Below are 12,242 nucleotides of genomic sequence, written 5' to 3' on the forward strand. Positions count from 1 at the left end.
ACACGTTTATAAGTGGAAGGTGGATATTCTCTTTATTTATTTATTTATTTATTTATTTATTTATTTATTTATTTATTTATTTATTTCCCACATTTTTTCTGATGCCCCCACCACATTTGGTCCCCCCTTTGCTGTTCTAATATCCTCCACGCTTCAGGGGAGATGTTCTACTAGACTTTGTGGAGATTCCTTCAGCCACAAGGGTGTTAGTACAGTCAGGTACTGATGTAGGTGTGAGTTGAGGTTCATGTCCAATATGGTTGAGCTCAGAGCTCTATTTACGTTTTAATGAGAAGAAGGCAGCATAAAGAATGGAAGAAAGGCAGCCAGATAGATAGATAGATAGATAGATAGATAGATAGATAGATAGATAGATAGATAGATAGATAGATAGATAGATAGATAGATAGATAGATAGATAGATAGATAGATAGATAGATAGATAGATAGCATTTTTGGGGATTTCAGGGTTTTCTATTTCAGGGCATTGCTATTGTATAATGTATAATTATATCCAGAAATGAGGCACCCACCAAATTGTATTCAAATATGTAAAAATCTTTCCACCCTTTCTTTTTTCTTTTTTTTTTTAAAGGCTGATGAAGTAATCTATGCAAATGACTCCTCGCTCACAACTCGAAGCTTGGAGCGCTTTCGCCTCTTCACTCGCGTGAATATCAGTCACGAGGCGACTCTATTGTGTTCCCTGTGTCGCTTCGCTCGTCTTATCGTTTACAGAAGGTGACATTTCTCCCCCTTCAGCTGGAGAGCGAGAGTTTATCAGCGGTAATAAATTTGGGAGTTGAGTTGAGCCACGCCCACTGCATTACAGTGAAAGGACTGTGACATTGCCCCTTTATTACGATGTTAAATTACAGCTTTTCCATTCACCTTCACTCCATAACAACATAAGCGTTACTGATTTTCTTTGTTGTTGTTGGATCTTGCATGCTTTTGCCTGGAAGCTTTGGCTTGAACCTGCAGCTTTGTGTCCCTTTTATCACCAGCTTGCGTTCAGGTGCTGATCTGCTCTGCCCTTTCACCTCACCTTTCCACCGTCTCTCTCATCATGACCTCCTGACCTCGACCTTCACTCGTCTTGTTTCGCAGCCAAAATAGAAACTAAGGCATGTTTATTTTCTCTTTTAGGAATGAATAATCGACTACTTTGCAGCGTGAGTGTGTAGTTTACAGCGCTGGACAAACTCACTTCCTCAAATTTAGTGCCTTCGTTAGAAGTTAAAGCGTTTTTCTTTTCTTTCTGTAAGTGTAGAATGTATGTGTGTATCTCACCACCTGCTGCAGCACTCGCTTCAGCCAACAATTCACCACCAAGCAACAACTGGTCTGCAGTAACCTACTGAATTTCATCTGAATTCTAGAAAGACAAAAAAAGAAGATAAAGGCAGGACAAAAGAGAGAGAAAGACAGGAAGAAAAAGAAAGAAAGGCAGCATACTGGAAATAAATAAAAGAGAGAAATGTGGTATAAAGTAAAGAAAAAGAGAACAAAAGACAGCAGAAAGGAAAGAAAGGCAGGCAGAATAATAGAAAGAAAGAGAAAAGAAAGAAATGTGGTATAAAGTAAAGAAAAAGAGTATGAGAGACAGCAGAAAGGAAAGAAAGAAAGACAGCATAATGAAAAAAAAAGAGAAAAAAAGAAGGATGTGGTGTAAAGAAAAAGAGAATGAAAGACAGCAGAAAGGAAAGAAAGAAAGAAAGGCAGCATAATGAAAAGAAAGAGAAAAGAAAAGAAAGAAATGTGGTAAAGTAAAGAAAACGAATGTAAGAAAGACAGCAGAAAGGAAAGAGAAAGAAAGAAGGTGTATACATATTGTAATCAGTTAAAATGATGATTTTATATATATATATATATATATATATACACACTTTTTTTTTTTTTTAATCCAGCTGGGGTAAGTAATATTTCCAGCTGTGTAGTCAGGAGCTGCTTGCTGGCGGTGGCAGTGAAAGAAAGAATTAAGCAGTAATGTGCAGTGCTTTTTGAAGGCATGGGGTTGGATAATATCTGAGTAAATCATTACGGGTTCATCTGTTTGGCTCATCATCTGGGGAGTATTTTTGATACTTGTGTATTCCTATGCAACATGGTGGAGCTCCAGGATGTAGTTGCATATAAACAAAAGGAGCCTGGGACATGTTGTTTTCGGACTCTCCTCGCCATAAAGTACATTTTCTTCCCTCTCTCAGATGCTCAAAATGTTCTTCTTCATAAGGACAAGTCAATAAACAGCTATAAATACCCCCTGCCGGCTCACGTCCTCTGGGATTTTGCGTCACGCTAGAAGTTCGACATTCTGCTGAGGGAAACTCGGGTCAGGTTCTTTTGCTCCTGAAGTAACCCCTTAGTTTTAAAATGTTTTTTTTTTCTCTCTCCACGGTAAGAACTTTTTTTCGAGGTCTGTCCGCTCAGCATATGCCGAGGAAACAGGATGCGACTGGAACGCTGCCGCAGCTCTCCTCCGTCCTTTCGGCTTTGCGTGAGAGCGCCTGACGGGTCAAGATGTGCTTTGGGCACACGGCGTACCTAAAGGGACATCTGCTCCCGCGCTTCACTTCATGCTAATGCAGGAGGCACAGAGGCAGGAGGGCACAACGGTAAAGAAGTGAAACTTTAGGTTTGAGCAGGATATGGAGCAGTTTGGACAGGAAACGGACACAGGCGTTCTTTTATCATAAATTTGATGTGGGAGCTCAATGGCCTCTGGGCAACTTATAAGAAGGTCAGGGGTTCAAGCCTTAGCACCACCCCAGCTGCCACGGTAACCCTCTCTGATCATGTGTCCTAGCCGACCCTGCACTCTTACCCCAGTTTCCTAACAACCTGGGATGCGCGAAGAATCAATACCCCTGTGATGTAGTTAATATGCGACAAGTGAAAACCTTTCCTTTTTTTTATATATATATATATATATATATATATATATATATATATATATATATTTAATAAATCACAATCATTTTAACCTCAAACATTTCATTTCATTTTAATAAAATCATTTCTAATAATTATTTTATTTATTTATTTATTTATTTTAAAGTTATTTTACTGTAAAATTTTTATTCTTCAATTATTTTTATAAAAAAAAAATTTAAATATATTTTAAATATATTTAAAAAATATATATTATATTATATATAATATAAATTAAAAAAAAAAAAAAATATTCTTGTAAACATTTTAATGGTTTTAAATGATGTAAAACATCAGGACACCCAACGGAACCTTGCTTTGTTTCCACACGGACGGTTTTAATTGCCGGATGCCGAATTAAATGGCGGATTTTGGTGCGTGAATTCGAGGCGCATCAACAACAGATGGTTATTGATAAAATCTTTTTTTTAATTTTTTTTTTTTGGTATTGTTTATATTTTCATATATCTGAGTAAAGAAGGACGTCGTGGAAAAAAGCGTGTTGCGTTAAAAGTTTTAATTTCACCTCGTTTTATTTAATCAGATTTTTTAATCTTTTAAATTTTTTAAATGGTCGACCAGAAATGCTCGCTGCATCAAAATTCGAATAAAAATTAAATGAGAATGAATTAATAACGCAACGTAATTCTTCACCTACTCATTTCCCACAAGCTCCTTTTTTTGCATCTCCTCAACATTTTTGGAAAAACGTGTGGGATCTTCCTACTCAATGCTGCTAACACTGTTTATTTTTGTTGTGTGTGAAGTTTTGTTTTGTTTTGTTTGGTGCGCTATTAGCGAGCTCTTTCTCTCGTTCTGCAGGCGATCCCTGGAGTGCTGTTCAGGATAATTAGCCTTGAACCCGTGTCTCGTGGGGGAATTCGGTCTCCCCGCGTCGCCCTCTACAGCACCAGATCAGTAGTTTCAGTACCGAGGTCGCATGATTTTGTTTATGAATTCATTGCGACGCGGTGGAAGGGGGGGGTGCTGGGGTGACGTTTTATTTTATTTTTTTTTCTGTTCTTAGCGATTCTACACCCAGGGGAAATGAGGGAGAAGTGACATTAGGAAGAAGTTGAATGCAAACTTGAGGGCAATCAGCACTGCGGTTTGTAAAGTTCGGACACGAATTTGGATATTTTTTTTCAAACTAGTTTTCCGCTCATGCGACAGCAGTTCGCCAAAAGCGCTGGCAGGTCGGCTGATCAACGCATGAGTCTAGAATGATCGACAGTGTTTTGAACTGGCTTATGGCCGATGCCCTGCCTGATGCCCCGCCTCCAAAGTCTACAACTCCACCCCTTAATCTCTCCTTAAAATCTCATTCTGGAAAATAAAACAAATGTAATAGCACTAATTAGCACGAGTGTACAACGATCGACAGTTGTGTGGGTGTTTTGGTGTCTTATATTAACTGATGCTCTGCCCCCTCCCCTGCACCTCAATCCTGCTTTAAACCCCCCCCCCCCCAGAAAAACCAGAGCAGGCAAATGAGCCAATTAATATACAAGTATAGAATGATTGACTGTTTTGTAGTTGTTTTGTATATAAGGGGACGGGGAAAATTTGTTAATATAAGACGGAACAAACAACCTCCCCTTGCCCTTAATCCTGTTTGGAAACCCCCTCTGATAAAAAGAAACACATGAGTTTATTATTTATTTCTTTTTACGAGTATTCTAATCCAACCCCATACCACCGTCTCCCACCCCCCAACATGGGCACGCTCTTTTTCCTTTCCTTTAACCGTTGTGATGTTCTTCTGAATGAAAGAACTGTACGCCTCGGGCTAATCTACCGATCCGGGAAGGAAGTGTGTGACGGAGAGAAATGGTGCCGGATCCTATATATATTTTTGAAATCCTCCTCAGTCTTTTATTGTCTTTCTCTCTTTTTTTTTTTTCTGCATTGTTTAGGATTGGTCAGATGTTCTTCTACTCTCGGTTGTCATGTCTATTTGCTTGGAGGGGGTTTAATGCTAAGAGTCTTTTTCTTCTAGGAAAGACCGGGGTTACCCCCTAATGGACAACTTTGATCATATAGTTCTGTTGTTTTTTCTTTTTTTTATCAGATGTAACCACAAGAAAGAGAGATTTTCCATCCCCTGGTTTTAGACACCTGCTGCCTACAGCATTTAGGTTCCTGATGTACGCAGGAAGATACGATGATAAAATAAGATGTTCACGTTCTTATCGGACACATTTACATTTATGGCATTTGGCGTCCTGGGCGACTAGAATCTCACATATAACTGAGCAGCTATAAGGTTGAGGGCCTTGCTCAAGGGCCCAGGAGTGGCAGCTTAATGTAAGTGGGCCATCGGAAGTTTCTTTGCGCGAGCAAAACAGTTGGGTTTATACGCTGTCTGTCGGTGAGAACGCTTCAGTACCCAGCCGCTGTGCTAATGATGGGCGAGGAGGGAGCTGTTTTCCTGCAGCGTCCCGGTCCTTAAGGTAAAGTACACGGGAAACACAGATGATCTTAGAAACGACCACCTGCTGCAATCCCCCCCTCCGAATCTATCCTCCACTTCACAGCCTCTAAGTAGAGATAGAGGACGTTTAAAACAAATCACAAAAAAATTGTCTAGTGTGTCTACAATCCATGGACCAAAGTTTGTGCTTTTTGAGAATTCCAAGCTCCACTCTTCTGGGAAGATGTCCGACTAGATTTTTGGAAATTTGCGGATATTCGTTTAGCCACAAGGGTGTGAAGTCAGTGACTGATGGAGGTGAGGTGAGGAGGCCTGGGGTGCGCAGTCAGTGTTCTTTCATCTTCAGTAGAGTTGGAGCTCTATAGCTGGAGATCTTCCACTCCATCCCATTGAAAGAATGAGATTTGTGCACAGATGCACTTTTATGCTGGAACAAGTTTGTGGTCATACGAAATTTCATGGTCCTGCATCCAAAGACGTCCTATACAATAGTGACTTCAACTTTTTTGGTACCAGTTTGAGGAAGAACCACATATGGCTGGAACAATAAGGTGCTTCAATAATTTTGCCTGTGGTGTGTGTGTGTGTGTGTGTGTGTGTGTGTGTGTGTGTGTGTGTGTGTGTTAAAGGTCTACATTTTACTTTAAATTGTGCGAAAAACGTTTTTTACTAAATATTTGTTCCTTTAATATTTCGGCTAAAATGATTTATTCCTTTTTTATTTCTAGTCACTAATTATGCTTCTTGTTGTTTTTTTTTTTTTCATATAGTTTCTTTTTTCTGAGTGTGTTTTCAGTCCATGCTTAATGAGTTTGGTTTATTTTGCCTTTGAGTTTAAACCCTTGAGTTTCAACTTAAATGTGAATGGGTTTTCTTTTTCTTTTTTTTTTCTTTTTTTTAAAAGGGAGCTTTAAATCCTTCGTAAAAATCACCTCTATAAACCATAGAAAAAGCAAAAGCTTACACAGCAAGTATTCTCTCTGGTCCGTTTGGCATTTGAGCTTGTTCTCTGGAACGTTCTAAAAACAATAGTGGCTGTTTCTGAGCTGGATTTATGCATTTAGTCTTTTGTTCTTGTGTGCTTGAAACCTGGCGATAAAATATATATTTTTTATTTAGTACATGGACCAGTTTCTTTTATTCATCTCAACTTCAGTCGTCTAGTCTTTTCTGTTCTGTTTCCGTCTGCAGTCTGTTCTTGTCTGAGGTGTAAAGATAGCCCGAGGCCTTGTTTGTCTGTCCGAGGTTAAATGGGTCTGAAGGCCGTCCCTGTGGTTAGTCATTGAAGCAATGTGTGTGTGTGTGTGTGTGTGTGTGTGTGTTTGTCAGTGCCAGATCAACACTCTCACTCCCATAAATGATAGAGCGATATCCCTCTTTATCCCTACACACACTGCGGCCTTGTCATCCCTAAAGGCCGAAAGCATCAGCCACTGCCCGCTGTCAGATTGTATTTTTTATAGAATGACTTTCAGCGAAACCCTTTATTTTTTCCTGGCTAATATGCTTCTCCACGATGTCATCCCTCCCCAGCTAAAGGGCATGGCCAGTTTTCATGGTTTGTGACCTCCCTGTGATTAGCGAATGAATGAATGCTTTTGTTGCACCTTAGAACCTCTTGATTGATGGCCAGATTTCAGGAATGCTTTTGCTGTAAATGGGTCATTTGTAGTATTGATCCAAGTCAAGCGATTATTGGGGTTAAGATTGGGGTCGGACTGTTACAAGATAACAGCATGAATTCCCAATTGGGCAAACGACAAGACGTGTATTCGGTGCTCTGGTTTACAGACAAATGTCAGCTTCAGATCTTCTCCACTGGATCGGGATAGCAAAGCAAGCCCAGTGGTGTTCAACAGCCCACTACCCGAACCAAACCAGTTCAGAGATCTGCACCAAAATTGCTTTTGATAGTCCTGGTAAACAAAGACTGCCGTTAGAGCTGACCCGAATATCTGGCCCAAATGTGGGCTCAGGAGTGGTCATATTTAAACAAGCGAAACAAATGATGATTTCCACCACAGAATTTACCAAACCGTACCATTCTTTTGTTTCTAGTAACTTCTCTTACTCTCAGCCCTCAGATTTCTGTCTTTTTTGCTTTTTCAGACGCACTCTTTGTTCTAAGTTCCTTTGCTAACCCCGGACACCCACTTTCACCACATAACGAGCCCACCTGACAACGCCGGGAAGCGAAAGTCACCTCGGCGTGGGCCTCGTTCCCACTAAAGCCTTCCGATGTCTGTTTCATAGCGCCAACAGCTGGAGTCAACGGCCATCACGGCTGCTGAGCCTACGATTCCTGAGCGCGCACTTCAGAGAGTGCAGTAACCCGCAGTCCATCTGGCTGTCTCATTATTCCCGGCAGAGCGCACAGAGCTAGGACAGCGTGAGCTCTGGAGAGCCGTCCTGATACACGGCTTCGTCGTGCCACATTGTGTTACTGGCTCTCGGTTGGATCTTTTCTTTTCCCATCTCCACGCAACTACCCATTTCTGGCCCATATTCTGCTCTGTAGAGGCGTTCGGCCTCGCGTTTAATTGAACGCTGTAAGCCGCGGTGATAAATAGTAGCTGTTGTTGTTTACTTGTTTGCGAAGTCGTGATGTCGGGTAGGTTTTCCCAGCGTTGACCCCCTGCGTAGCATTTAACATTTGACATGTTTTGTCAATAAACTTATAAAGCTCATAAAGCTAGTTGTGGTAAAAATCCAGTGTTTTCCCCGATTCGTTAAACGAGTAAATCTGTTTGCATGTGCAGCTGGCAAGAGTGAGCCCCAGAAGATGGCTGAACCTTCAGGAGTACCAGAGCAAGAAGCTGATGCAGGAGTGTGGAGTGGCCGTCCAGCGTTTTTTTGTTGCCGACACTGCTGCAGAGGCCCTGGAGGCTGCCAAGAGGCTAAGTAAGTAGCATAAAAACTAGCCGTATAGACACACACACACACACACACACACACACACACACTAATATTTTATCCATCAAGTGCAAATCATTTGCCAGTCATACAAAGGTCTGTCGGTGGTTACTGTTTGAGATCCACTACACCAAGGGGCCATATGTCCCGATCATCCTCCTGATTGATCAGTGTAATTACAAATCCACTTCCATTGCAAGGGTGTAGTTTTTCTAAGGTTCCTCATCACTTGTCTATCACGTGACTGGTACAGCCCTTGAGCTCCACTCTTAATCTTGCAGGTGGCAACCACACAAAATCGCCACTTTTAGTTAAACCTGTATAAGTATCCTGCTCTATGGCCACGTCTACACTAATAATAAATTAGAAACTGTGTTTAAAAGCTCCGCGTCCACACAATCATTTTCAAACCCTAACACCCCGCTACTGCGCTTCAACCTGCGTCATTTGCCGCTTATTTACTCTCTCCGGCTCTTTCGAAACTTTGCGGCAATGTCAAGAAAGGCACCGTCACATCAAACTAAAAAACGCCGTCTCCTTGCGGACCGAGAAAAACGGAGTGCAAAAAATAACATCTTCAAACAATAAAGGTATTGGTGTGGACATGGCATAAGTTTCCCCATCACTTGTCTGCCACTTTACTGGTACAGCCGTTGAGCTCCTCTCTTCGTCTTGCAGGTGGTGAACACACACGATTGCCACTTAGAGCAGGATACTTATTCAGGTTCAGCTCTAAGAGTGGGGTAGGAAACTTAGTAACCTAAAAACCCATCTTCAACCCTCCAACTCTGGACTCCTTGCAGGACCATTCCCAGAGCTAACTTTGCTTTTACACTAAGGCACCCTCATCCATTTTTTATTTTTTTGGTGATTTTCTCACCATAGAACCAATTGTCTGCTTATTATTTGTAACTCTTCACACGCGTTTGTGTCAATTCGCCCCCATCTCGCCCGAGAGCTCTGTTTTGCTAACCAAGCTTGGCGTCGGATGTCAAAAGGTGCGAGAATTCTCACACTGGCCAAGAAGCATTAACCCGGAGATAAGCGGAGATTCGCTACAGCCGCGCTCTCTAAGCCATGCGAGTGTGAATCAGCCTGGCCTTTTTCCACAAGCTGATTCCTCAGCTGTCTGCTTTCGGCCTGCTAATCTGCCCTTTATCTCGCTGCTCGCAGTAGACCTTGGTGCAGTCTGCCACGTGTACACAGTTGGCTCACTGGTACAGTTCGAACAGCTTTGAAATGGAACCAGTCCTACTGACAATGCCTCGTTTGTTCTCCGCGTGTATCATCGCTTGGATAACCGAGGTCACGGCGCCACTTCGGGTCACGGGTGACGCATGTTTTTTTTTTTTATATATTTCTTTTTTGCCCGCACTCCATTCGGATTTTTTTCCCTAGTCACAATAATCTCACTTTTCCGTCTCAGCGCACACTTCGCTACACAGCGGGTCTCTGAGGGCCGAGGTGACCAAGTGAGACGCGAATGGATTTCTGTCAGAGAGATGCAGCTGCGAGCTTTTCCTCCTCCGAGACCCGCCGGACACGCACTCCCTTCGCTCTTTGGCGGGACCCAGTTTTTTTTTTTTTTTTTTTTTTTTTTTTTTTCGTACTGCAATGCAGGTGACCGCTCAATTGGAAACGCTTGCTCATACATTCGGGCACTTTCAGACACCCAGCAAAGATGCTTCGTTCGGCTGTGATTTATTGCAGCCGCAACTATAGGGAGTTCGAATCCTCACTGTATGGAGAGGTTAAAAAATATAGCGGGACATTCACGATGCGAGGTGACGCTTCTTTCCTGAGGACGACCTGTTCCTAAAGAAAGAAACTTTTAGTTTGAACCTTTTTTTTTTTATTATTATTATTATTCAGAAAGAAAAAAGTGGAACAAAGAACTATCTGAAAGTTTGCCTCCCTAAAGACAGACTAGACCAGTGACTTGAAGTTACCTCCTTTATTTGCTGACAGGCTGCAGGCTTCGATGCTAATGAAGGCGAGCCGAAAGGCAGTTCGCGTTTGACTTTTAAACAGCCTCTCCATGGTGGTAAGTGACCTAACTGTCAAAGAGGCAAACCTCATGCCGCCTTCATCAGTCACGGGTTTGATATTATGCAGCGTCGGCACATAAGCGCACATGCGGCGCCGGGGAAAAATCGCAGCCGGTGTATGTGATTGGAAGACGAAGTGGGCTGAGACGCATTAAATGAAATCGGCTGGAGAAAAAGCCCTGGGAATGTGTGGTGGTTATTGGTGTCGTCGTAGTCATCATCATCATCATCATCCTGTACCTCCCCCTCCCCTGGTGACGCTTTGTGCAAATGAGAAATTATTTAATGGATTTTCTTTTTAGAACTCGTGCCTCGTTTCTTATTTTTTTTTGCACATGCACCAGATTCTACAAAAAACCTCCCCTCTATAAGATGGATTGTAACCCCAGTGTGCCCCTTCCATCTTTTTTTTTTTTGGAGAAAGCGCCTAATGAAGACAAATTCGTCTTTTCCTCGGCTCCCCCGTCTAAGCCACGCTCGTGTTTTCTCCAGCCAATGAGCAAGCGCCATTATTTTGGCCTCCAGCTCGTGCCGCTGGCTGGGCCGACACGCGTGTCAGTTGGCTGCATAGTGATGGATTTTTCTTTTAGAATGTTCCAGATCAGTCTGTCTGGATTTCAGGGGAAAGCCTGGGTCCACCTAGGATACATGCCGAACCCAGCCGTGACTATGGAAAAATGTCATTGGAACATCTTTTTCTTTTTTTTTTTTTTTTTTTCTTCTTTTCTTTTTTTTTTTTTACCATTTTTTTTTTTTTTATATATTTTTTTTTTATACAAAGTCAGATCATGGAGAATTGGTGGCACATAGATCTGTAAAAGCTGTGTAGATACGAGTTGTTGAAGCAAACAAGCAGCTGAATTTTTGAAGTTTAAAGGTCTATCTGATAGATTCAGATGTTCGCTATCGTCATTTTACATCAGAATTCTCTCGACTTTGTTCTCTTGAAGCTTTCATCCCCCTTTCCCTCTTTCCTTATTGACGGCGTTTTGAGAGGCAGCTACTCCTCCTCCTCCGTATTCATGAATTACCTGAGAAAAGATAGAAGTCCTACAAATCCCACTACACCAGACAAAACCATATGAATTAATTTATCCAGGATATGAATATTTAGAGTAAACAGTGCCGCTTCATTTGCGCCAGTCGAATCTCCTGTGTGCTTATTAGCGAAGTGGCCGAGTTTGATATGACTAAGACCTGCCTTGATTTTCTTTCTGAAGGGACACTGGTGGAAGTGCGCTCCCCAGTACCTTCGGCATGCCTTTTGACTCCTTTATTCATGCCGCTTCGACAGCTGCGGTTCAGACAATAATCGCAGGTCGGCGTTTTTTTTTTTCCGCCGTCTGAGAACTCGCCTAAGAACCTTTTGATTAAGGTTAATGTGTTGTCACAGTGTTCATTTCGTCAGCGGTTTCCTTTCCCTTTTACCGAGGATGAGATTGTTGCACTGATCACTATCTGCAATTTTCAGCTCAAATCATTTTCCTCTCTAAAATTTAGTCTAATAGCTGATGTGATCGGGACCAGACTGAGGGCAATTACCTTGACAAATTGTGGAGTTCCGGAGGTACTTCTTAGCCGTTTCATTCCAAACTTCTGCGCCGATTCTTTCAGACCTTTTATTCGTTTTCCTTTATTTTGGGCAGGCCCACTTAAATTTTTTCATAACAAATATCAGCACATATTTAGAGTGGGGTAGGGTCAGAGCTTGGGCATGCAGGAATGTTAATAGGGGATCCTTTTGGGAGCAGATTTGGGATGGGATTGTTTTCCCCAAAATATTGATTTGGTAATGGTACAACTGGCTGTGTCTTACTCAGGTGCTGGTTTAATCCCTTGTTGTATAAAGATTGGCCTAAAGCAACTCTCTCCTGGCAACTCGGCATCAGACCTCTAATAAAGGATCAAGAATG

At 42.0% G+C, this 12,242-nt stretch overlaps 1 protein-coding gene across 1 annotated transcript in view; it reads left to right on the top strand.

Annotated features, from left to right (window-relative positions):
• The window catches only part of suclg2 (succinate-CoA ligase GDP-forming subunit beta), an 83,396-nt gene that overhangs the window by 10,954 nt on the left and 60,200 nt on the right, over positions 1-12,242 (top strand). The window contains exon 2 of the mRNA XM_083533477.1: positions 8,128-8,269. Coding sequence (XP_083389603.1) covers positions 8,128-8,269 — 142 coding nt within the window. The remainder of the gene's footprint in view (positions 1-8,127; positions 8,270-12,242) is intronic.

The sequence above is a fragment of the Silurus aristotelis genome, assembly GCF_946808225.1.
Source record: "Silurus aristotelis genome assembly, chromosome: 28".
Taxonomy (NCBI): domain Eukaryota; kingdom Metazoa; phylum Chordata; class Actinopteri; order Siluriformes; family Siluridae; genus Silurus; species Silurus aristotelis.